General features: G+C 38.0%; 2 protein-coding genes and 3 pseudogenes across 5 annotated transcripts in view; 2 read left to right on the forward strand and 3 right to left on the reverse strand.

Moving 5' to 3' along the window:
• LOC126628503 (60S ribosomal protein L13a-1-like) overlaps positions 1-14604 on the forward strand; it is a 47941-nt pseudogene extending 33337 nt beyond the window's left edge.
• The window catches only part of LOC126628964 (putative disease resistance protein RGA4), a 44404-nt gene extending 19279 nt beyond the window's left edge, over positions 1-25125 (reverse strand). Inside the window, exon 1 of the mRNA XM_050298852.1 lies at positions 25068-25125. The gene's annotated coding sequence lies outside the window, so the exon portion shown is untranslated. The remainder of the gene's footprint in view (positions 1-25067) is intronic.
• On the forward strand, positions 4640-6277 carry LOC126628505 (60S ribosomal protein L13a-1-like; annotated as a pseudogene).
• On the reverse strand, positions 6686-9928 carry LOC126628490 (putative disease resistance protein At3g14460; annotated as a pseudogene).
• LOC126628487 (putative disease resistance protein RGA1) lies at positions 14996-26332 on the reverse strand. Of its 4 annotated transcripts, XR_007625444.1 has the most exons (6): positions 24870-25003; positions 23655-24754; positions 15534-18987; positions 15361-15425; positions 15162-15270; positions 14996-15131 (listed from the first exon to the last, which is right to left on the reverse strand). XR_007625444.1 is itself a non-coding variant. In XM_050298181.1 (5 exons), exons 2-4 carry the CDS (start codon positions 24744-24746, stop codon positions 15400-15402), a joined length of 4572 nt encoding a protein of 1523 aa, XP_050154138.1. In that variant the 5' UTR covers positions 24747-24754; positions 26190-26332; the 3' UTR covers positions 14996-15270; positions 15361-15399. The 4 variants fall into 4 exon arrangements, 3 of the variants coding, with proteins under 3 accessions (XP_050154138.1, XP_050154139.1, XP_050154137.1); XM_050298181.1 differs by lacking the exon at positions 24870-25003 and adding an exon at positions 26190-26332 and having other exon boundaries at positions 14996-15270; XM_050298182.1 differs by lacking the exon at positions 24870-25003 and adding an exon at positions 26190-26326 and having other exon boundaries at positions 14996-15270; positions 23655-24749.
• Positions 26333-26618: the final 286 nt, after the last annotated feature.

A 26618-nucleotide genomic window follows, 5' to 3' on the forward strand; every position in this document is an offset into this window, starting at 1 on the left:
TTAGATTTGGGTCGGTTCATAGTCAGTAAATTGGGTACACTCCTGAGTACTCAAGTATTATCTAGACCTGCAAACGGGTCGGGTTTATTGGGTTTGGGTCGGATTGAACCCGACCCGTTAAGCTAACGGGTCACCCATTTCACCCGTTAACAATTATTATTATTTTTATTTTTTGCATAAAGTTTATTTTTTGTCATTAAGATTTTACTAAAATTACTAAAATATCCTCAACTAACGGGTGTTAACGGGTCTAACGGGTTGACCCAAAGTAACCCGTTATTTAACAGGTTGTTAACGGGCCGTTAACGACCCGATCCGTTAAGCATCAACCTAAATACGAATATTAACGGGTTGGGACGGGTCGGGTTAACAGGTTATGTCCAAAATGCCAGGCCTAGTATTATCCCTTAAAATACGCCTTAAATAAAAGCTTATAAAAAATGAAAAAAGTGAGGACAAAAAGAAAACACATTCAAAACTATTAAAAAAAAAACTAATGAACAGACTTTCAAAACTTTGAGTTTAATTAAAAAAACACCTAATAATGTTATTTAATAGTTAGCATAAATCCAACAACAAAACAGTCCAACAAGTTGGCCCAAACAATAAGCTTCAAATTTTGCCGTTGATGGAAATCCTTTGCCCGTTTAATCCTTGTACCCCTTTCTCGGTCTCTCCACCACACAGAAACAATTTTCTATTATCGTTTTCTCCACTCATTCTCTCTCGAACTCTCTACTCAATCTCTCTACTCAATCTCTATTTTCGTTTCCAATTCGATTCGAATTCAACCATTTTCCAAATAAAAAGGTCAGTTTGTACTCCCTTATGCGTCCGAGATTTCAGCTAAAGAGGTCAGTTTGGGAGAGATTTGTTGTGGGTTTTCTAAAATTTTCATTTCTGTGATACGCAGGGGAAGAGAATGACGCGGCATGACATAGCTTTTTAGTTGATTTTCCAAGCGGTGCAATACTCTCTTAAATTTGCAGTACTCTTTCCAAGCGGCGCAATAGAAACCGCACTCCACTCACGCCACTATAAACTTTGGTATTCCAAATTGGTATTGGGCAGAATACAAGTCTGCCATCAGACTTGTGTGGAATGGATTTGTGCTTCCAGGTCAACAACTTGAAAGTAATTCCATAAAAAAATAAACAGCTTGGAAGTAAATCCAAAGCTACATAGGACTCTAATCTCTTTTATTTTTGACTTGAAATTGACAGAGTTGTAATTTTACATTCATGGAAATGCATGTTAATGGTATTCATGTTGTTCTACATCAAACTAATATTGCCTATTGCCTAATAGATGTGGATGAGGCCAATCGACCAGGCACCGTTTCATAGAGTAGTATAAAATATCGTTTTGTCAAAAACATAATTATCAAGATTGCCTAACATTTGGCATCATCGACAAGCTCCTCTGTGTGAACAATTACATTTGGCTTCAATGGAATAAATAGAAAACTAACTCTAAAAAAGAATGTTATTTCATAATTAATTGTCATAACGCAACGTGAATATTAAGAATAAAAGTAACATCTTCATACCAAATTTTGTGAGAGATTTTTCAATGGGCTGGGAACATAACTTGATACACAAAGTGTCATATTACAAATGGTTTAATACTTGAAAAAAAATCTAACAAATTGTATTATTATATTTGGTGTATCAAACCGTGTTTCCGGCACATTGAAACATTTCTCCTTGCTTTGGAAGCAAACTGGATGCACCAATAACAGCTGGCAGCCTGGCACCAATAAATGACCCATCATAAGCCCATAAAAGGCCCAATTACACCATTACAGAAATGGAAATCTTCTCCAACTCGTCAGAGTCGGAACTCAGAAACTCAGAAGAGAGAGAGCGAGAGAGGAAGAGGAAAGATAACAAGGAGAGTTGAACGGTGCTGTTTCGCACGCCATCTTCTTCCACGAGCCGAAAAAGCTTCGTCCCAAAACCTGCAACTTTCTCCGGGTCAGTTTCATCCTCCTTTTCCCATCTCCTTGGGTTTTTTGGTTTGGATTTTTCTGTTGCATTTGCATATTCTAATTTTTGGGGGTTTTCGGATACTGTGCACGTAGTAATTCAATTCTCATGTGATGTAAATGATCATTTGAACCCTTTGAATTGTTTTAAGATTAATCTTAATTTTGATAATTAATCAAAAGTTTACAATTGAAATTGTTATTTTAGTTGCTTGGATTAGGAAATATTTCTACAAGCCCTTGGAAAATTAAAGTTTTATCTCAATGGAATTTTGAATGGAATGTTGAATTTCTATTACATTTTGTGCTTGCTTGGTATGTGGATTGATCATATGAATTTTGATCAAGTTGTATATGAGTATGGCAATGAGAGTGCACCGTGTTTCACTCCAACAGAGTGGCATTTGTTCCTTTGTGGTTGAGTATACGGAATTTATCCCTTCGGAATGATGGATTTAAGTATCTGTGACGGCGGATGCATTTCGAGGGAAAGGAGGGTCCGATTGTATTGTAGTTGAGGATATGAAAATGGATATTTGAAGTGTTTTACCAAATCGTAAAGATTGTTTGTTAGCTTTTTATTTCCCTCCCTCTTGTATTTTTATCAACTTGAGGAATATCAAAAGGTTGTGCAGGCTTGTAGCTGGAGTAGTAAATATCTTGTTCACACATTCATACTTAAATATTTGGTTGCGTAGGTAGAGTTTTATTCAGTGAGTCAACTCTACAACTTGTATAACAGTCATATCAAACTCTTGTGGATGTGATAATAACTTGAGATAGTGCATTCCATGATTCTCGCTAACTTGTTTTGTTTGTTTCAAAGACTTTCTAACACATATCTTTTGTATTTTCCTATTCATGATCCTTTAGTCTAGAAAAATTCTTCTACACAGTTGTTCGTATGTAGAAACTATCACATCAATGGGATCACAAGGTAAGGGATGCTAAGAAAATATAACGACTATTTTGTGAGTGGCCACACATACTTATGACCCTTTAGTCGCACACTAAAATTTCTCCTTAGACCAAGATGCATCTCAACTTTACACTCCACTAAAAACGCATCATATTGTTAAGGAAATTGCTTGATAACCCATCATCTAACACTCACTTTCATATCTAAATCACTCCAAAAAGATTTGTTGTGAGAAAATACGGTTTGGTTCACAAATTTTTTCTAGTGCATATCAAAAGAAAGTTTAGTTCCGAACAAGAGTGTACTAGTAGGGATGGGCAAAATACCCGCGGTTATGGATAACCGTGGTTATCCGTCCATTTAAACTTCATGGTTACGGTTATGGGTAACCGTTTAGATAATTAAACGGTTATGGGTATAACCGTTTATCCGTGAAATTTAAATGGGTGGTTATGGGTATTAACCGCGGTTATAAACGGGTAACCGTTTACCCATTTATTTTATATATGTAATGTTGAATATTTAAAAAAAAATATATATATATATATATATATAGATATATATAGACACACACATACGGGGCTGTTTGACAGGGAATGAGAATATATATATATATATATACACACACAAACACATACGGGGCTGTTTGACAGGGAATGAGAATATATATATATATATACACACACACACAAACACATACGGGGCTGTTTGACAGGGGGTGGAAAGTTGGGTTATTAACCCAACAATCACCTCTCTTCAATTTGAATACTGCATCTTTCTATTTATTTTTTATTTTTATTTTTTGAAAGCTGGAACAACAGAACCTGGGCTAAGGCCACGTTTGGGATTGAGGTGATTTTAAAAAAAACCACTGTGAAAAAAAGCTGAGGGTCATTTTTGTGTTTGGTAAACTAAAAAAAAAGGGCTTATTTTGGAAGCTGCTGTGAGAATAAGCTGAAAATCAAAGGAAAAGCTGAAGCTGCTATTTGCTGCTTTGAAAAAAAACCAGTTTTTTCAAAGCACACGGAGCTACAGTGCTCCTTTAATGAAAAGACACACTATCATCCTGATTTTTTTTTCAAAAACACTTTCACAAAAAAGTTTACCAAACACTCTACTGGCTTTATTTCACATCCGTTTATTCTCACAGCACAGCCGCTTATTCTCACAGCACAGCCGCTTATTCTCACAGCAGCTTTTTTTCAAAGCACAGCAATACCAAACCAGCCCTAAGAAGCCAACCAAACAGAAAGCCAACACAAGGCAAACAACAAGCAGAAGCTAGAAAATCCTTGCAGGGATTAATATTATGACAATTTTTTTTTTAATTTTTAAGTTGTTAAAAAACATGTAGACGGGTGAAAAATGGGTTATGATAAAAAAAAAAGGATAAATGGGTTAAAAAGGGTAAATGGGTAAACGGGTATTAAACTGTTACGGTTAAATGGGTATGCGGTTATGGGTATGGTTAACCGTTTATAAATGGTTATGGGTATGGGTATAACCGTTTAGGCAATTACCCAACGGGTAAATGGTTATGCGGGTATGAGCATAAACGGTTATGGGTAAATTAACCGCGGTTACCCGCCCGCATAACCATTGCCCATCCCTATGTACTAGAGATAACCTCCTGGCTCTCCCATCCAAGTCAATAAAAAGCCCAATTACTGGCTTAATACAAAACATTATTAGAAATGTTCTAAGCCCAATAGTCGGCCCAAAAATCGATGTAGGGCCCGCGGTTGACAAAAACCCTAGCTGTGAGAGAGAGAATTCGGGAGCGCGAGAATGGTGTCCGGCTCAGGAATCCGCACGAAGCGAGTGGTGGTGGATAGGCACCACCACATGCTCGATCATCTGGCGCGGTCGTGACCAAGGACCTTCTCAACGGCCAGCCGACCGTAGTCGTGCGCGCCGAGCAGACCGCCATATCGAGAGGTCTGGTGACGCAGAAGTTGAAGTACATGAAGTTCCTCAGGAAGCGCATGAACACCCAAACCTCTCAAGGCCCTATCCACTACCTCTCTCCCACCAAAATCTTATGGCGCAACGTCCGAGGGTATTGCCGTAATTTCGTAATTTCGTAATTCACACTCTGGTCCTCTGTGCCTCTGTTTCTCTGCTTCAAAACTCACCGTTATAATGGCGATTAGTTTGTATTTTTTTCAGGATGATCCGTACAAGACTAAACGCGGGCTCTGGCGAGGCTGAAGGTTTACGAGGGCATCCCACCGCCGTATGACTAGACGAAGAAGATGGTGGTTCCTGATGCTATCAAGTGAGTATGGTGGCGGTGTGACTTTTTGTTTTTGTTTTATAAGTGTTTGATGAATTGCTTCAGTGAATTGGGGCTTGTGATCAATTGTCAAATTAGGGTTTTGAGGCTTCAGAAGGGCCACAAATGCAGCTTGTTGGGTCAGCTTTTGTCCGAGGTCGGATGGAATCATTATGACACCGTCAAGGTAAGATGAAATTCAACTCAAAAGATTTATGCTTTTTGCAATTCTTGTTTAATGATGTCGAAATCTGTTAACATTGCCTTTTATTTGTTGTAAGTAACTTGAATGTAGATTGTATTTTCTTGTAATTTGAATGCAGATTGTATTTTCTTGTAATTTGAATGCAGTTTGGATGTAATTTGAATGTAGATTGTTGTTAGCCACAGCAGAGTCGATACATTTGTTACCTTACAGAGTTATCTTCATCATTTGCATCATTTCACTTGTTGGTTTTATGATGTTTATGTATTTATTCATCCATGAATATGGTTTTCATGATCATACATGGCTTTATATGTTTTTAAAATTTCTTGAGATGTGCTCGAATTTGGAAACTGCCTTTAACCTTGGCAATAGGTTTGCATTATACGTGTTTTTCCATCCATGGCATGATGTTCTCGGATTTATATGAATGCAATGTTACATTTGTTGGTAAAGTTATATGCCAAGTACTGAACATCTTTTTATTTCGTGTTCACAGGAGCTAGAGAACAAGAGAAAGGAGATGGCTGAGTTGGCATACGAGAGGAAGAAGCTTGGTTGAAGACTGAAAAATCTGCAGAGGAGAAGCTTGGTTCCCAGCTTCAACTCCTTTATTCGGTGACATATTAAAAGTTTAGGGCTATGAAGTGGTGTCGTCGTCTTTTTTACCCTGCTAGTCATACATTCGTTTGTTGAGGATTACATCTCGATGAGTTTCTTTTGGCTTTTATTTGGGATTACATCTTAGTGAACTTCTTGTCGAGCATCTCGTTTTGAGAGATCAGATCTTTTATTCTGATAAGTTTAAATGAGGAACTTGTTTACCTGTGTTGAGTGACTTGAATCGTATGGATCGAATTTGTTTTATGAAATTGTCTTTTTCCATAAAAATTTATGGGTCTCAGTCTTGGTTTCTTTGTTGGCGCCACTTACTGCCACCAAAAGCCATGGCGGCTTCCATTGTGTGCACAGTGTGTTAATAGAGACTAGAGTTTTGGGTTAGGTTGATGTTTTCTAGCCTATCGAAGAACTATAAACCTATTTTTGAACCGAATTTAAATTAGAAAAACTAATGAAAAGGGCTTGAAAACTTTGAGTTTTAACGATAATGACAAAATAAAGGGTAAAGTGAATAATATCAAGTTTGATTTTTTAGTGTAAAAATATGATTTTTCGTTAAAGTGAATAGTACTGTGGACTTTTCGTTAAAACTCTCATTTAAATTCGGGTATGATTTTTGGGTACGTCATCGGACTGTTGAAGATGGTCTTAGTAAAGCTAATAGAGACTTGTGCGGTGTTTACACATGTGACAAACTCTGAAAAATGGGATTACACTTTAATCTCGCGAAATATTTAGAGGATAACTTGACTCTAGAACGTACATTCTTGGATGAACTTTCCATAGTACAAACAGAGGACTGAACATCCTACGGTAAACCGCAGGATAACAAATATCAATGGAGGGACGTCTCATTTACACTAGGGAATTCAAACAATGCCCTCCTTTCCGACTCAGTGCGGAAAAACGCAGACCTCCCCATGTTCCGAAGTGTTGGAAGTGAGAACTTGGATTGGTCTTGAATCTGGACGCTGGCTGATCAAATGAAACACAAAGAAGTTGGCAAGAAATGTAGAAAACAACCTGCAACATGTTGAAATGATGGTAAAAGGTTTGGAACTAAATATTTAAGACATAAAACTTGATGAATAATTTGGTTTGACAAGAAATTACCTACTGAAGTTTAGAATGTGAGGAATCTCAGGCCAATATTCAATCTTCATCCTCATCTTAATAAAACAACTGACAAAAAAAAGAGGTTTGGTCAATACGCAATATTGAATAAGAAACGTGAGAGAATGAGAATTGAACAAATGAATTATTTGTTTTGAGAGAGAAGGAATTACTTTTGATTTTTGGAATATGAGAAATCTTGAGCCACTCTGTGCCGGTACCCCTGGCGCATGTTTGCTCTAGAATGGGACATCCTATAATCAGTATTTCTTTTAATTTGGTGAGGCGTTGCATAGCTTGGGCGGAAGGCAGAGACTTTAGATTCTTGCATTTGTAAATAGTTAGTTGGTTGAGAGATGTAAGGTCACCCAACCACTCTGGAAGAGTCTCCAGCCCATCAAACTCAACTATTTCAAATTCTGTTACAGGATTAGTCGAGTGATTAATTACTTGAGGCAGAGACTTGAGCTTGGGCCACTATTGCCAAGTACTTTGATGATGGAATTTGCGAAACCGGGAAAGAATCGAGCTCCTCCCAGAATCCACCAATCCGCAAGTTATTCAATCGAGTCAGAGTGCGTAGACCGGTCGGCAAGTATTGTAATTTCTCACAATTAAATATTGTTAAATGGGAAAGAGATTGCAAGCTAGTTACATCGACATCTGCCAGAGATATCAAATTCTGACAATTCTCTATTCCTAGTTTGTCAAGGGATGTGCAATCATGTAAAGAAATCTGCCTCAAATTCTGACAATTCTCTATTCTCAGTTCGCCAAGGGATGTGCAATCGTGTACAGAAATCTCCTCAAGAGCAGTGATAGAGCCAATGTTCAATTCTGGTCCGCCGCAACTTGCAATAACCAATCTCCGGAGGGCTGTCAGAAATCTCCCCTCAGCGGCAACTGAACTCCATCTTAGCACAGGGCAATTCACTATACTCAACTCCTCAAGAGATTGATGACGGCCTGGCAGGCTTGATAGTTGAGCACAATCTTCAATTACAAATTGCCCAAGGGATGGCGGCAATACATCTGAAATTGGAATGGATACCAAGTTTCGGCTACCACTTATTTTCAATCTCTCAAGTGCGTTGCAATGTTTCAACTCACTTGGCAAGCTTGAAAGCTTCTCACAACCCTCAATCACTAATCCTCGAAGCCATGGAGTGATTGGATTGAATGTTAGACTAGGGCAATTCCTTATAGTCAACTCCTTAAGAATAATGAGTGTTTCTAGCCCATCAACCGAAACATGCCTCAGCCTTTCACAATTGTCGATACACAGTGAACCAAGGGATGTACAATCCTGTAAATACAACTCCTCCACTGTAGTACAACCAACGACAGACAATTCCAGTACATAACTTGCAATAAGTACCAGTTTGCGGAGTGTCGTTAGACCGTGATCTGAAATGCTTATTAACTTGGGGGATTTATAAATGGTCAACTCCTCAATAAGAGAGATGTCTAACCCATCACCTGCATACTGCCTCAATTGTTGCAAATCGTGGACGCCCAGCGCACGAATAGAAGTGCAAGATTCAAGCCCAATCGATGCATGAGTTTTTAGTCCATCACAATCTTCAATGGTCAATTCACGAAAGGATGTGTATTCGTGTAAACCTGAAATTGGCTCCAGACTTTTGCACGACCTTAAAGACAACACCTGTAGAGGGGTATAGCATTCTGGTAGACTTTGTAGGTCCATTAATCTTAATCCACCACATGAACTAATCTTCAATCCTCGAAGGGATGTTGCACCGTGAACTGAAATGGACATCAGACTATTGCAGCAGCTTATTTCCAAATTTTCAAGAGATGGACATTTTATGGACAACTCCTTAGGAGAAACTCGGCCGTACAATTCTGGTCCACTATGCAGGCTCGTTGATGTTAATTTACCACCACGTGAACTAAACAACAATTTCTGGATGGATGTCAAACCAAATAATGAAAGGGATCTAAGTTTGTCGCAGTTGCTTATTTCCAGATTCTTAAGAGAGATACACTTTTCTACCAGACTTGTTGGGTTTGACAGCTCGTGACAAATACTCATATCCAACTTACGGAGGGATGCAAAATGATCAGGAAAATTTCTCATTTGTGGACACTCCACGAGATCCAACTCCTCAAGGCGAGGAAACACCGATATTTGTTTTTCTTTCACCACTGGTGGTTCAATCCATTCGATCAAATTTGGGGCCGCACTAATTCTGAACGTCTTCAATGCAGGATACAAAGCCTTGGTCTTCATTGCATCATCAACGTCATCATAGCCATAAAACTCATCTCCCAAACGTTTTAGATTACACATTGTATTAAACTCAAGATGCATAAGACTAGGTAGATGGCCAAGCATGGGGGCTTCTTCACATACGTCGCACTGAATTAATTGAATTTTTTTCAAGTTGTTGTGCGGCTTCCAAGATGGAAATTTAGCACCCATGAAATTGTAAATGTCTAAAATTTCCAAATTTGGGTGTGGCTGGAGGCCTTGGAGAACATCTTCTTCACTGTTGCTGCGTGGCCTCATTTCCTCACCCCATACAAGTGATAACTTTCGTATGTTTCTCTTTTCAACTAAATTTGATTTCTTCGCTTCTTCTCCATCCCTCACATGTTCCAAATCATAAATAGCCAGTTCATCGTTCAAGTGGTTTAAGCCAGCCAATTCCTCAATTCCACGACCGATTCCATAAGGACTCACAATAAAATAAGGCATCTTTCGAAGATTAGTCAATTGCCCGACCCCAACATGAGATTCCCTGTACCAACCAAAATTAGCACGTTTCTTTTTTTGGACAGGACCAAAATTAGCCAATTTTTTTTAACATGATTGAGTCATTAAGATTGGCTTTAATTATATTTAAACTTCTCAAATTCCTCTTCAGAACCAATATCGGCGCCACTAATGACTGTTAAACTGTAAACATATAAAAAATGAAAAAACTGGACTGAGAACCATATTACCTTTGCTTCTGATTTCTTCGTTACGAATTCTCAATCTCCCAGTTTCTTAGTTCTTTCAAAGTTTCTTCAATGGCGGCTTCAAACCGTCCCCGATACGAAATCGATGACGGCTTCACCAAACTCAGACATTAGATTGGATTACTCTACCCAGATCAGCCTAATCTTCATCTTGATGCGTTCTTCGAACACAGAGATGCATTCTCTTTGGGTCCTGCATGGACTCGCCCAGTCCCAGATGTAGTGGAGTGTGACCCGCTGGTAGCAACATGGATCACTCCCAATCCATATAGGACCAGAACTGGTCTTTGTCCACAAGGTTAGAGTCACGCTACCCAAGGCTTCCCTACTTCCTCCAGTGAAGAGTGGGGACAATGGATTGATGACTTGAAGCCCATTCATAAAGCTAAATGGCAATCCAACGACATCTACAACCTGATTATGCTGTCCAAGCAAGGCATCACTTTGAATCCCGAGCTTCTCAGTGCAGTAATGGTGTTTTGGGATAACACCACCAACACCTTCAATTTCAGAATGGGCCCGATGACACCCACGATCCTAAATATGGCTCAGTTGTTTGGGCTTCGACCGTCGGGCAAATGTGTTGACATAACCAAGGACTGGGCAGCTCATAGGGAAACTAATAAGAAGAAGAAAGGAAATGTCGAAGCTATCATTCCTTTTGTGAAAATGAATAGCGATCCGGCCGAGCTCAAGGCCTCGGGCACCTCCTTCTCGAGATTCCTGCATTATTTTAAGGAATGTTCCAGCTTCAACCCCCTTCGGGCAAATCCCGATCAGGAGCACGTACATTTCCTGTTGTGTTGGCTCAACAAGTTCTTGTTTCTAAATCCCTTCAAATGCATCAAATTGGAATGGATTCCTCTGGCCGAGGCATTAAATGCCTATGATGATGTTGCCATGGGGCCATTTGTGTTGTCTCATCTGTACTCGATGCTGGACAAGATGACCAGAGATAGGGCATTCCAGACCAACCGGCAAGGGCCACTTTGGATGGTACAAATTTGGCTCCAGTGATACTTCCCTAAGCTTAAGAGTCCAGAGATCATTTTTGAAGATCGGACAGTACTAGCCATTCAACTGGCTTTGGCACCCTTGACACACCGCACTACTCTGGAGTGTTTGTACTTGTTTAGAGAATGTCGAACAAGGACAACAGAACAATGGGGTGTTTCCTTTTTCAGAGCCTACCCTTGGTTTGAAAAAGGAAATATTTTGGAGGAGCTCGACGGACCATATGAAAAATGGGGAACGGATCGATTCTTCAGCTGCGTCCGAGTTCGAGACATCGCTTGGTCATCCCCACTAGTTTGTCTACTCTTCTTAATCTTAGTTCCAATAAATCTAATTGATTGGTCATCCACTTAGATTTATCTAATTATCTAGAAACAAGTTCACAATGATAGCCAGTCACAATAACATTCGAGACTAGAATAGATTAAGAATGAAACATGGCATGTAATCTAATAATAATCAACAAGATATTTCGGAAATAATCATGTCATGGCTTCATCATAAGCCTTAGAAAAGTAGTTTAAGTACACATAGTCATAATAAAAATCACAAAAGAAGTCATGGAAGAAGTGTTGGATATATGTCAACAATCTGTAATAATTTATATATGCTAATAATTTATCTTCCGGAAAAACCTGCAAAGATATGGGAAACGTAGTTTTATCTCTTATTTGTCCACGCCTATATCGCACGTCACTAGGAAAAATCTTCTCCAACTAGTCAAAGTCGGAACTCTGAAATTCAGAAGAGAGTTGAACGGTGCTGTTTCGCAAGCCATCTTCTTCCAAGAGCCGAAAAAGCTTCGTCCCAAAACCTGCAACTTTCTCCGGGTCAGTTTCATCCTCCTTTTCCCATTTCCTTGGGTTTTTTTCGTTTGGATTTTTCTGTTGCATTTGCATATTCTAATTTTTGGGGGTTTTCGGATACTATGCACATAGTAATTCAATTCTCATGTGATGTAAATGATCGTTTGAACCCTTTGATTTGTTTTAAGATTAATATTAATTTTGATAATTAATCAAAAGTTTAGAATTGAAGTTGTTATTTTAGTTGCTTGGATTGGGAAATATTTTTACAAGCCTTTGGAAAATTAAAGTTTTATCTCAATGGAATTTTGAATGGAATGTTGAATTTCTGTTACTTTTTGTGCTTGCTTGGTATGTGGATTGATCATATGAATTTTGATCAAGTTGTATAGGAGTATGGCAATGAGAGTGCACCGTGTTTCACTCCAACAGAGTGACATTTGTTCCTTTGTGGTTGAGTATACAGAATTTATCCCTTCGGAATGATGGATTTAAGTATCTGTGACGGGGGATGCATTTCGAGGGAAAGGAGGGTCCGATTGTATTGTAGTTGAGGATATGAAATTGGATATTTGAAGTGTTTAACCAAATCGTAAAGTTTGTTTGTTAGCTTGAGGAACATCAAAAGGTTGTGCAGGCTTGTAGCTGGAGTAGTAAATATCTTGTTCACACATTCATACTTAATATTTGGTTGCGTAGGTAGAGTTTTAATCAGTGAGTCGACTCTACAACTTGTATAACAGTCATATCAAACTCTTGTGGATGTGATAATAACTTGAGATAGTGCATTCCATTATTCTCGCTAACTTGTTTTGTTTGTTTCAAAGACTTTCTAACACATCTTTTGTATTTTCCTATTCATGATCCTTTAGTCTATAAAAATTCTTCTACGCAGTTGTTCGTATGTAGAAACTATCACATCAATGGGATCACAAGGTACCTTGGATGCTAAGAAAATATAACGACTATTTTGTGAGTGGCAGCACATACTTATGACCCTTTAGTCGCACACTAAAATTTCTCCTTAGACCAAGATGCATCTCAATTTTACACTACACTAAAAACACATCATATTGTTAAGGAAATGCTTGGTAACTTATCATCTAACACTCACTTTCATATCTAAATCACTCCAAAAAGATTTGTTGTGAGAAAATGCGGTTTGGTTCACAAATTTTGTCTAGTGCATATCAAAAGAAAGTTCAATTCCGAACAAGAGGGCACCAAAGATAACCTCTTGGTTCTACCATCCAAGTCAATAAAAAGCCCAATTACTGGCTCAATACAAAACATTAATAGAAATGTTCTAAAGCCTAATAGTCGGTGTCCGGCTCAGAATTCGAGAGAGCGAGAATGGTGTCCGGCTCAGGAATCCGTGCGAAGCGAGTGGTGGTGGCTAGGCACCACCGCATGCTCGATCATCTGGCGCGGTCGTGACCAAGGACCTTCTCAACGGCCAGTCGATCATCTGACGCAGAAGCTGAAGTACATGAAGTTCCTTAGGAAGCGCATGAACACCCAACCTTCTCAGGGCCCCATCCACTACCTCTCTCCCGCCAAAATCTTATGGCGCAACGTCTGAGGGTAATGCCGTAATTTCATAATGCACACTCTGGTCCTCTGTGACCGTTATAATGGCGATTGGTTTGTATTTTTTCCGGGATGATCCGCACAAGTCTAAACGCGGGCTCTGGCGAGGCTGAAGGTTTACGAGGGCATCCCACCGCCGTATGACTAGATGAAGAAGATGGTGGTTCCTGATGCTATCAAGTGAGTATGGTGGCGGTGTGTCTTTTTGTTTTTGTTTTCTAAGTGTTTGATGAATTGCTTTAGTGAATTGGGGTTTGTGATCAATTGTCAAATTAGGGTTTTGAGGCTTCAGAAGGGCCACAAATACAGCTTGTTGGGTCAGCTTTTGTCCGAGGTCGGATGGAATCATTATGACACCATCAAGTAAATGTAGATTGCATTTTCTTGTAATTTGAATGCAGTTTGGATGTAATTTGAATGTAGATTGTTGTTAGCCACAGCAGAGTCGATACATTTGTTACCTTACAGAGTTATCTTCATCATTTGCATCAATTCACTTGTCGGTTTTATGATGTTTATGTATTTATTCATCCATGAATATGGTTTTCATGATCATACATGGCTTTATATGTTTTTAAAATTTCTTGAGATGTGCTCGAATTTGGAAACTGCCTTTAAGCTTGGCAATAGGTCTGCATTATACGTGTTTTTGCATCCATGGCATGATGTTCTCGGATTTATATGAATGCAATGTTACATTTGTTGGTAAAGTTATATGCCAAGTACTGGACATCTTTTTATTTCGTGTTCACATGAGCTAGAGAACAAGAGAAAGGAGATGGCTGAGTTGGCATACGAGAGGAAGAAGCTTGGTTGAAGACTGAAAAATCTGCAGAGGAGCTTGGTTCCCAGCTTCAACTCCTTTATTCGGTGACATATTAAAAGTTTAGGGCTATGACGTGGTGTCGTCGTCTTTTTTACCCTCCCAGTCATACGTTCTTTTGTTGAGGATTACATCTCGGTGAGTTTCTTTTGGCTTTTATTCGGGATTACATCGTAGTGAACTTCTTGTCGAGCATCTCATTTTGAGGAATCAGATCTTTTATTCTGATAAGTTTAAATGAGGAACTTGTTTACCTGTGTTGACTGACTTGAATCGTATGGTTCTAATTTGTTTTATGATATTTTGTCTTTTTCCATAAAAATTTATGGGTCTCGGTCTTGGTTTCTTTGTTGGCGCCACTTACTGCCACCAAAAGCCATGGCGGCTTCCGTTGTGTGCATATTGTGTTAACATGGCTAGAGTTTTGGGTGTTTGCCTGACATTTTAGCTTGACGTTTTCTAGCCTATCGGAGAACTATAAATCTATTTTTGAACTGAATTTAAATTCGGGTATGATTTTTGGGTACGTCATCGGACCATTGAAGATGGTCTTAGTAGAGCTAATAGAGACTCGTGTGGTGTTTGCACATGTGACAAACTCTGAAAAATGGGATTACACTTTTCTAATCTCGCAAAATATTTAGAGAATAACTCGACTCTAGAACGTACATTCTTGGATGAACTTTCCATGGTACAAATAGAGGACTGAACATCCTACAGTAAACCGCAGGATAACAAATATCAATGGAGGGACGTCTCATTTACACGAGGGAATTCGAACAATGCCCTCCTTTCCGACTCGGTGCTGAAAAATGCAGACCTCCTCATGTTCCGAAGTGTTGGAAGTGAGAAATTGGATTGGTCTTGAATCTGGACGCTGGCTGATCAAATGTAACACAAAGAGGTTGGCAAGAAATGTAGAAAACAACCTGCAACTTGTTGAAATGATGGTAAAAGGTTTAGAACTAAATATTTAAGACATAAAACTTGATGAATAATTTGGTTTGACAAGAAATTACCTATTGACATTTAGAATGTGAAGAATCTCAGGCCAATATTCAATCTTCTTCCTCATCTGAATCAACTAATTGACAAAAAAAAGAGGTTTGGTCAATACGCAATACTGAATAAGAAACGTGAGAGAAGGAGAATTGAACAAATGAATTATTTGTTTTAAGAGAGAAGGAATTACTTATGATTCTTCGAATATGAGAAATCTTGGGCCACTCTGTGCCGGTACCCCTGGCACATTTTTCGTTCAGAAAGGGACATCTATCAATCTCTAGATATTCTAGTTTGGTGAGGCGTTGCATAGCTTGGGCGGAAGGCAGAGACTTGAGATTCTTGCATTCGTAAATATTTAGTTGGTAGAGAGATGTAAGGTCACCCAACCACTCTGGAAGAGTCTCCAGCCCATCAAACTCAACTATTTCAAATTCTGTTACAGGATTAGTCGAGTGATTAATTACTTGAGGCAGAGACTTGAGCTTGGGCCACCCCACTATTGCCAAGTACTTTGATGATGGAATTTGCGAAACCGGGAAAGAATCGAGCTCCTCCCAGAATCCACCAATCCACAAGTAATTCAAACGAGTCAGAGTGCGTAGACCCGTAGGCAAGTATTGTAATTTCTCACAATCAGATATAATTAATCTGGAAAGAGATTGCAAGCTAGTTACATCGACATCTGCCAGAGATATCAAATTCTGACAATTCTCTATTCCTAGTTTGTCAAGGGATGTGCAATCATGTAAAGAAATCTGCCTCAAATTCTGACAATTCTCTATTCTCAGTTCGCCAAGGGATGTGCAATCGTGTACAGAAATCTCCTCAAGAGCAGTGATAGAGCCAATGTTCAATTCTGGTCCGCCGCAACTTGCAATAACCAATCTCCGGAGGGCTGTCAGAAATCTCCCCTCAGCGGCAACTGAACTCCAACTTAGCACAGGGCAATTCACTATACTCAACTCCTCAAGAGATTGATGACGGCCTGGCAGGCTTGATAGTTGAGCACAATCTTCAATTACAAATTGCCCAAGGGATGGCGGCAATACATCTGAAATTGGAATGGATACCAAGTTTCGGCTACCACTTATTTTCAATCTCTCAAGTGCGTTGCAATGTTTCAACTCACTTGGCAAGCTTGAAAGCTTCTCACAACCCTCAATCACTAATCCTCGAAGCCATGGAGTGATTGGATTGAATGTTAGACTAGGGCAATTCCTTATAGTCAACTCCTTAAGAATAATGAGTGTTTCTAGCCCATCAACCGAAACATGCCTCAGCCTTTCACAATTGTCGATACACAGTGAACCAAGGGATGTACAATCCTGTAAATACAACTCCTCCACTGTAGTACTACTGACGATAGACAATTCCAGTACATAACTTGCAATAAGTACCAGTTTGCGGAGTGTCGTTAGACCGTGATCTGAAATGCTTATTAACTTGGGGGATTTATAAATGGTCAACTCCTCAATAAGAGAGATGTCTAACCCATCACCTGCATACTGCCTCAATTGTTGCAAATCGTGGACGCCCAGCGCACGAATAGAAGTGCAAGATTCAAGCCCAATCGATGCATGAGTTTTTAGTCCATCACAATCTTCAATGGTCAATTCACGAAAGGATGTGTATTCGTGTAAACCTGAAATTGGCTCCAGACTTTTGCACGACCTTAAAGACAACACCTGTAGAGGGGTATAGCATTCTGGTAGACTTTGTAGGTCCATTAATCTTAATCCACCACATGAACTAATCTTCAATCCTCGAAGGGATGTTGCACCGTGAACTGAAATGGACATCAGACTATTGCAGCAGCTTATTTCCAAATTTTCAAGAGATGGACATTTTATGGACAACTCCTTAGGAGAAACTCGGCCGTACAATTCTGGTCCACTATGCAGGCTCGTTGATGTTAATTTACCACCACGTGAACTAAACAACAATTTCTGGATGGATGTCAAACCAAATAATGAAAGGGATCTAAGTTTGTCGCAGTTGCTTATTTCCAGATTCTTAAGAGAGATACACTTTTCTACCAGACTTGTTGGGTTTGACAGCTCGTGACAAATACTCATATCCAACTTACGGAGGGATGCAAAATGATCAGGAAAATTTCTCATTTGTGGACACTCCACGAGATCCAACTCCTCAAGGCGAGGAAACACCGATATTTGTTTTTCTTTCACCACTGGTGGTTCAATCCATTCGATCAAATTTGGGGCCGCACTAATTCTGAACGTCTTCAATGCAGGATACAAAGCCTTGGTCTTCATTGCATCATCAACGTCATCATAGCCATAAAACTCATCTCCCAAACGTTTTAGATTACACATTGTATTAAACTCAAGATGCATAAGACTAGGTAGATGGCCAAGCATGGGGGCTTCTTCACATACGTCGCACTGAATTAATTGAATTTTTTCCAAGTTGTTGTGCGGCTTCCAAGATGGAAATTTAGCACCCATGAAATTGTAAATGTCTAAAATTTCCAAATTTGGGTGTGGCTGGAGGCCTTGGAGAACATCTTCTTCACTGTTGCTGCGTGGCCTCATTTCCTCACCCCATACAAGTGATAACTTTCGTATGTTTCTCTTTTCAACTAAATTTGATTTCTTCGCTTCTTCTCCATCCCTCACATGTTCCAAATCATAAATAGCCAGTTCATCGTTCAAGTGGTTTAAGCCAGCCAATTCCTCAATTCCACGACCGATTCCATAAGGACTCACAATAAAATAAGGCATCTTTCGAAGATTAGTCAATTGCCCGACCCCAACATGAGATTCCCTGTACCAACCAAAATTAGCACGTTTCTTTTTTTGGACAGGACCAAAATAGATATGTCTCAAGTTGATCAAATCTCCAATTTCCTTAGGAAACACCTTCAGTAGTCGACAATACTCCATTCTTAATGTCTGTAAGTTATGGAGCTTGCCGACAGATTTGGGGATTGCTTTGATCTTTGTCCTAGAAACGTTTAAATACCTCAACTGCTTCATCTTCTCAATTGATTTCGGCAGCTCCTTAATATCAGCATTGTAAAGATTCAAGACATGTAAACCCCTAAACCTTGGCAACATGTTACTAGGAACTTCACTATTAGAAAACAATGAGCGCAATCCCCTTAAACTTTTTTTTGGTATCAATTCCAAAACCGAAGTAGGAATGTGCGAAGCATGTCGAATCTTCAGTGTGCCAACCATCTCATTAGAATTCGATGTCGCGCTATCAGATTTTGATACAAGTTCTGCAAAATCATGCACAAGAATGTGCATCTTGCATTTGGCAACAACACCAAAGGCATCCTTCGTAAGATCTTGAAGTAAGGAGTTTTGCAACAGAATATGAAAATACTCCGTGCCTATATCCTCCATCTCTAGATCACTATTCTCGGAAGAAGGGTGAAGCAATCCTTGAGCCATCCACAGTTGGATTAGGTCATCCCTTTCCATTTCAAAGCCTTCCTTGAACATTGAGCAATAAGTGAAGCATTGTTTCAAAATTGGGAATTTCAAATTATCCAAACTCAACTTCAATCCCGAGATGATCATCTGTTCTGCTTCTGGAGAGTCCCATATTTTACTGTCTAGAATTGCTGACCATTCACTTGCATCATTCTTAGAACACAACATTCCTCCGAAAACCTGTTGGTTCATATATAGTTAGATTTGTTGTTAAATAATTCATAGGTTGCATAACCGATTATAACAATAAAAACATCAATTTGTAGTTTGACAGAAGCTGACTAATACGTGCACATTGTTTTGTATTGATGCAGACTATAACTTGGCTTGTCCATACAAATGTTTCATTTAAACTTTTTAACATTTCAGTTGACTTCCTATACAGTTTAATCGACTATAACTTGGTGTTGTTAACTTTTTAACTTTTTAACATTTCATTTAAACTATAACTTGGTGTTGTTAACATTTCAGTTGACTTCCTCTACAATTTAGATTTCACATGTGTGGCTGAGATGAGAGAATAGTAAATCTAACACAAACATTTTAATCGACGTGAGAAATATATTTTATTTAAATTGGTTCACAATGATCAAGTTTTGGTGGCTATAATAAATTTGTGACTATCAACCTAGAAGATCTATAATGCAACAGTAGAAGTACATGGGTGAAGAGAAGGAGCAATGGCCTTTTTTAATGACCTTTATGCACTTCTACATTCTTTTTATTTTTACTAGCCATTTAGTTGATAAAGAGAATGTTAGGACCCTGATAAAGTTAATGGGTCAATATATGTAAGAAGGTTAATGAGTCACTTAAGCCCACTAAGGAGAATACTATGTATCAAGATGAATGGGTGTCCAGTGATCAACAATCATTACCGTCTAAGGGAGTGTATCTAGAAAAATGGTCAAGTCTAGTCGGACTATCACGAATGTTTAGGAAAGACAATTTGTCATTATAACACATTTATTGTAGCTCATTAGCTGGCCAATGTCCAAGTTAAAGACGAGAACATGAGTACGTGTAATGCTTGCGGGACAAAGACATTGGTTTCATGAGAGTTTCAATGTCTCGTCGGTGTTTTGGGAAGTCTACATTGTTATTGGAAAACAATGATGGCGTATCTCTCATCTAAGATAGTCATATCTTGTTTAACACCCGGAGTCCGGATATGAGCTAGCCAACATTATATGAAACAAAGTCCTCCATGCACTGTGGGAGACCGAAAGAATTGAACAAACCTTTACAGTGTTAGATAAGATAAAAATTTGTGGAAGTGTTCATGATATCAAGATGGGCCATTTTATTTGAAGCTAATCGTTTCATGGTCAAGGAACTGTTGCATTTGACAGAGTTGATACAATATTGTGGTGATAATGCCAAGTCGTCTGATGCCTCGCTAATCCGAGGAAGCAAGATTATTATTGGACGAAGGCAAAGTTGTTCAGTAGATGAATTAAACAACTTTTTGGGTCTTTGTTCAGTAGTATTATATGCATTAGAATCATGAAGGAAAAAGTTGTTCGGTTGGAGGCTAATGTGCTTGTGGGATGCTAGAGAATTTGGAAATTTTTCATTTTCACCAAGGTTATATTTGGGGAAATATTCAGCAATTGATGACAAGTTTGCACTTGTTTTGGTTGTAGCTACCACGCTAATACTTGGACAAAGGCAGAGCTTATTGGGTCTAACTTAGCATAAACTACAATTACGGCATGAAGACATGCCTTTATTTTGGGGGTAGGATTGTTAGGATGCTGGGATTTACGGCTCAAAAGTAGGATGATGCAAAAATTAGGTTTGTGTTACCTATTTCATTTTGGTGTCTTCTTTTAGTTTGGATTTGATTTTTTGGTTGGATTCCTCGCTTGATGGAGAGATTTTGTTGATTAACATTTGATTAGGATTTTGATTTACTTCCAATTAGGATTAGAATTCTCATTGTAACCTAAGTCCTATGCACTATAAAAACACTATAAATAGGACCTTAGGTTTTGGTTTATTTTGTGTGCCAACACCATTATTTTAGAGAGTTTTCTCTCATTGGGTTTTGGGTAGAGGTCACAGTTTGGAGTCATGATTGTGTGGCAAATTCATGGCTTATTCTTTGGCAATTTGGTGAGAATCAGTTTGTGAGTTAGAAAACAATTTGGGAGAATCTTCTCCGTATGTTTGGGTTCTTTACTCGTGTGGTTTAGGGTTTGTAATTTGTGGGATTTGGGTTATGACAGTTAAACACTCTTTTGTAATCTCCATTTGTTTAGTGAAATTCCTCGCCGTGCTTCACCTGTGGACGTAGGCTTTGCACCGAACCATATTAAATCGCTTGTGTCCTTATTTTGAGATTGTTTATTTAGTTTTCGCCTATGATGTTGATATTTGGTATTTTGTTAGGATCTGCTTCCATTTGAGCATAAAAGTACAACAAGTGGTATCAGAGCCCAGGTTTCGACTTGGGTTTGGCTTACCAATCACTATGAAGCCTTCTGTATTGTTGGTGAAAGTTGATATCGAAAAGTTCGACGACAATGACTTTGGTATTTGGCAATTGAAGATGCGTGCTTTGTTAGTTCAACAAAGGGTTTTGAAAACACTAAAGGGTGTGAAGGCTTTGCCGTATTCGTGGACCGAATAGGAAAAGGAAGACATTATGGAGCAGGCACTTGGAGCAATCCTGCTGACTTTATCTAATGATGTCTTGCGTGAAGTTGGTAACACCAAATCTATACCGGAGTTCTCAAAAGTTTATATATGACAAAACCCCTTGCTAAACGGTTGTATTTTAAGAAAAGTTTGCATACTCTTCGAATGGATGAAGGTATATCAATTCATAAGCATGTTGATGATTTCAATAAACTTATGATGGATTTGAAAAGCGTGGACGACCAAATTAGTGATGATGATTATACGATAACTTTGTTATGTTCTTTATCTCCTTCGTATGAACACTTTGTCGATACCATGCTATTTGGTAGAGAAAGTCTTAGTTTGGAAGATGTTAAAGCCTCTTTGAATTCTAAAGAGCTAAAGAATAAAGTGTATGACACGCAAGATGGAGCTTTGGTAGTTCAAGGAAAGAATAAGAAAATGGGCAAATTTGGAAAGAACACTCGTAGCTATTGTTATAAGGAGGGTCATTAGAAAGTAGATTGCCCTAAACTCAAGGGCAAAAAGAAGCTATTTGATAAGTCTTTTGCTACTGTTGAGGCAAACATTGCAAAAGATTGTTGTTTTGAATTCCTCTAAATGTTATGTGATGAGGAGGTGGAGCTTGGTACTCAAGCTCTTTTGGTGGAGTGCAATTCGCACTTTTGGTTCATATGTTCAAGCTTTTTTTGGATTTTGTTTCATATTTGTTAGTTTCAGTAATGAAATTTGTTGGAGAAGGCGTTGGAGGATATTTTTAAGTTTGAAGCGTTTTGGATTTTTTGAGTCTAGGTGGAGATTAGTTCTTTGAAGAATTTGGTGATCATTTTTGCACTTGTAATTTGGTACCCCAATTTGGAGTTTGTATTTGATTTGGAAGTTTCGCTAATTTCTTGCCGAGGTGGAGATTGTTGGGATTTACGACTCAAAATTAGGATGATGCAAAAATTAGGTTTGTGTTACCCATTTTGTTTTGGTTTCCTATTTGAGTTTGGAGTTAATTTCTTGGTTGGATTCCTTGCTTGGTGGAGAGATTTTATTGATTACCTATTTGATTAGGATTTGGATTTACTTCCAATTAGGACTAGGATTTTCATTATAACATAAATCCTATGCACTATAAATAGGACCTTAGGGTTGGTTTATTTTGTGTGCTAACACCGTTAGTTTAGAGAGTTTTCTCTCACTAGATTTTGGGTGTAGGTCACATTTGGAGTCATGAGTGTGGCAAATTCATGGCTCATTTGTTTGGCAATTTGGTGATAATCAATTTGTGAGTTAGAGAACAATTTGGGAGAATCTTCTCCATCTTTTTTGGGTTCTCTAATCGTTTGGTTTAGGGTTTGTAATTTGTGGGATTTGGGTTGTGAGAGTTAAACACTCTTTTGCAATCTCTGTTGGTTTAGTGAAATTCCTCGCTGTGCTTTGACTATGGACGTAGGCTTTGAGCTGAATCATGTTAAATCTCTTGTGCTTATTTTTTAGATTGTTTATTTTAGTTTTTGGCTACAATGTTGATGTTTGATATTTAGTATTTTGATGACAAGTTTGCACTTGTTTTGGTTGTAGCTACCACGCTAATACTTGGACAAACGCAGAGCTTATTGGGTATAACTTAGCATAAACTATTTTGCCACTTAGTACTACGGTCTAGTGTTATTTATCTTCACTTATAAGTGAGAGGTTTTAGGTTCGATTCTCACAAAAAACAAGTTTGAACCACATTATTGCTAACTCATTATGAGGCTAGGCCCACCTCCTCCCTTTAACGTAGATAATATTGTTTGTTCTCGAGGAAAAAAAAACTTAGCATAAACTACAATTACAGCATGAGGACATGCCTTTATTTATGGGGTAGAATTGTTAGGACCCTATAACAATATTTAGTGCCCAATATATGTAACAGGGTTAATGGGTCACCTAGGCCCACTAAGGAGAGTACTATATATTTTTGAATTGTCTTGCATAAATGAAGAATATTGTTATTTAATTTCTTTTTCTTTTTCTTTTTTTTTCCTTTCTTTCTGGTTCCATTAGAGAATCAAATGATAAAATAAAGTAGAGGAGTGCATAAGATCAAAAGGAAGTGCGGAAATGACTTCGTTTAGTATGTGGGCTGAAGTTAAAATTATAACAAATTAGATTTCAAACAAAATAGTGTAAACTTTAAATAAAAATAATAAAAAATAAATACTACTTACCTTTGCCACAGATGGTAAACCTGCACATTTTTTGGCAATCTCTCTTCCAACTTTTTCTAGATCAGGATATGTAGGAGTAGTATCATCTACAAATGCTCTTCCCTTTAATATGGACCAGCATTCGTCTTCCGATAGAAATCCCAAATCATAGCGAGGAAGTGTTCCCGAAATTGTTGCAACTTGGGAATTACATGTAGTGACAAGTATGGTGCTCCCCCGTGCAAAATGGAGTTTTGACAAACAGCTCATCAGTTTGCTCCATTTTTCAGAGTCTTCATTCCAAACGTCATCGAGTACAAGAAGACATCTTTTCTCTGTCAACCGTTCTCGGACGCTTTTAAGCACTGCCTCCTGACTTTGTGTATCAACCGTTCCACATTCAACATATTCCAAGATTCGATTCAGAATTGAATCAACGTCAAATGTATTGGATACATAAATCCATATTTTCTCTTCAAAGTGTGTACTTATCTCATCTTTATTAAAAACCAACTTGGCCAAAGTAGTTTTTCCCAAACCGGGCATTCCCACAATGGCCATAACCGAAAGATTTTCTTGATTGGCTTCGGAACTGGTCAAGGTTGCAAGTATATTTGACGCGGCGTCATCTCTGCCAACGATGATTTCATCCCCAATTGATGAATTGGTTTCTCTGATCGATCTCATTGCTTGAGAAGGTGCAGAAACTAGTTCCATAATAGGCGCACGATTCTTGAGATCCACCAAGGACGCGTTGATTTTCTTGAGTTGATGTGCTATTTTAAGACGAAATGCAACGGGATTAGAGAGTGAAATGAAGTTGAGCACCTTTCTCTTCAAAAGGTTTTGTATTTGTAGCTTATGGCGGAGAACTTCATAGTTGATGTCCTCCAAGACATCATCAGCATCATTAGCGACGTCTTTAAGTTGCTCCACCCACACCGCATCAGCATCATCAGCAGCATCACGTGTGATATCTTGAATCAGGGATAATGTTTCATGCAGCCCTGTCAGTTTTGCTTCGAGTCCCCAAGAACGGACGAGCGGTTCAGCAGCAAGTGAAGCCGCCTTTGCAAGCATTCCCTCAGCAGTAAAACTAAATATCCTTGCCATATCCTTCCCTTAGTACACAAAAGACAGAGCAGATTAATACTCAGCTAGTTAAGGAAAGTAGATGAAAAAATAGAGACTAAGAATCTAAGAGCCATCAACAACAATTTGTGATTTGGAACTAACCTGGGTTTATGATCTGAATTAGTACACTTAAAAGTGAGGAAGGACGGGGAGAGGCCTAATCGAGAGGCCTTGGACTCGTGGTTGTGGAGAAATAGATTGAGTTCTTGGCGAGAGAGAGAGAGAATTGAAGTGTGGGAGTAGCAGAGAGAGGACACGGAAGTTGATGAAAATGTTAGGAAAATTCGTTTCCCCTCCCACCCTTTTGTAATTTTATAAATTGGAAACTTCATTCTAATTCTTGGCAAATATGACTTTTACAATAAAACAATGAGTAAGATCAAAATCTAATTTTAGTCCCTTGATACATTAATTATTATTCTTTTTTCTTCCTAATTTTAATGTATTAATTAGATTTCCTTATAATTTTCATTTTCATTTCATTCATTGTAATATATTTTATTGTAAACATTTAGATAAACTAATTTTTGTTATACAACATATTTTGATATACTTTGTTTTCTTCATTAAAGTACATTAAATTATAATACATATCGGTGCATACATTTAGGTACACACATTTCGGTACATACATTTCAATACAAACATGTGAGTACATTACATTTCGGTACATACATTTTTGGTACTAATATTTCAGTGCATACATTTCGGTACACATATTTAGGTACAGTAATTTAATATTGTACATTTCGATACTAACACTTATGTACATTAATTTAATATATTATATTTCGGTACTAACATTTAAATACATTAATTGAGTCTTTCAAGTTTGAAAAACGTTAAATAAAATTAATAAATTAAAAACTTTTTTTTAGTCAAAAAATAAATTTAAATGTGTATATTAATAAATTTTAATATTTAATAGGAGACATTGAATAAAATACATATTAATCAATTTTAAATCTCAGTGACCATTTTGAATAAAAATTAATTTATGATTGCTTTAAATATTCTGGGTCTTGCTTTGGTTCAGAAGAAGAGAACTAGTGCTATGCTCGGAAAAGTTGGTCAAAACTTCACTATGGAGCCTTCAAATTGGCTATACCTATATTCCAAGGGTAGAAAGAGAGTGACAGAAACAGAGGAAAGGAAATAAAGAGAAAGAGATGAGAGGGAGGAAAGGAATACGGAGATGAAATGTAAGAAGAGTGGAAGGAAAGAAAGAATAGAGAAGAGTGAGAGGAAAGAAAGAGGTAAAGAAGAAAGAAGAAATTCAAAAAGAATAGAGAAGAGTGGGAGAAAAGAAAGAGATAAAGAAGAAAAAGCAGATTAATACTCAGCTAGTTAAGGAAAGTAGATGAAAAAATCGAGACTAAGAATCTAAGAGCCATCAACAACAATTTGTGATTCGGAACTAACCTGGGTTTATGATCTGAATTAGTACACTTAAAAGTGAGGAAGGACGGGGAGAGGCCTAATCGAGAGGCCTTGGACTCGTGGTTGTGGAGAAATAGATTGATTTCTTGGTGAGAGAGAGAGAGAGAGAGAGAGGGAAAGAGAGAATTGAAGTGTGGCAGTAGCAGAGAGAGGACAAGGAAGATAATGAAAATGTTGGGAAAATTCGTTTCCCGTCCAACCCTTTTGTAATTTTATAAATTTAAAACTTCATTCGAATTCTTGGCAAAGATGACTTTTATAATAAAACAATGAGTAAGATCATAATCTAATTTTAGTCTCTTAATACATTAATCACATCATTTATTAATTATATTTTGATGTTTTAATTATTTCTCTTTTTTCTTCCTAATTTTAATGTATTAATTAGATTTCATTACAATTATAAATAGA

Source organism: Malus sylvestris, chromosome 7 (genome assembly GCF_916048215.2).
Source record: "Malus sylvestris chromosome 7, drMalSylv7.2, whole genome shotgun sequence".
Taxonomy (NCBI): domain Eukaryota; kingdom Viridiplantae; phylum Streptophyta; class Magnoliopsida; order Rosales; family Rosaceae; genus Malus; species Malus sylvestris.

Bases quoted from the DNA above. Each gene is read 5' to 3' on its own strand.
- LOC126628487 (XM_050298181.1), bottom strand. From the start codon at position 24,746: ATGGCAAGGATATTTAGTTTTACTGCTGAGGGAATGCTTGCAAAGGCG. The intron at 18,988-23,654 runs GTAAGTAGTATT...ATGAACCAACAG, and splicing joins GTTTACCATCTGTGGCAAAG to GTTTTCGGAGGAATGTTGTG. The intron at 15,426-15,533 runs GTAATTCCTTCT...TTTGTCAATTAG, and splicing joins TCATATTCGAAGAATCATAA to TTGATTCAGATGAGGAAGAA.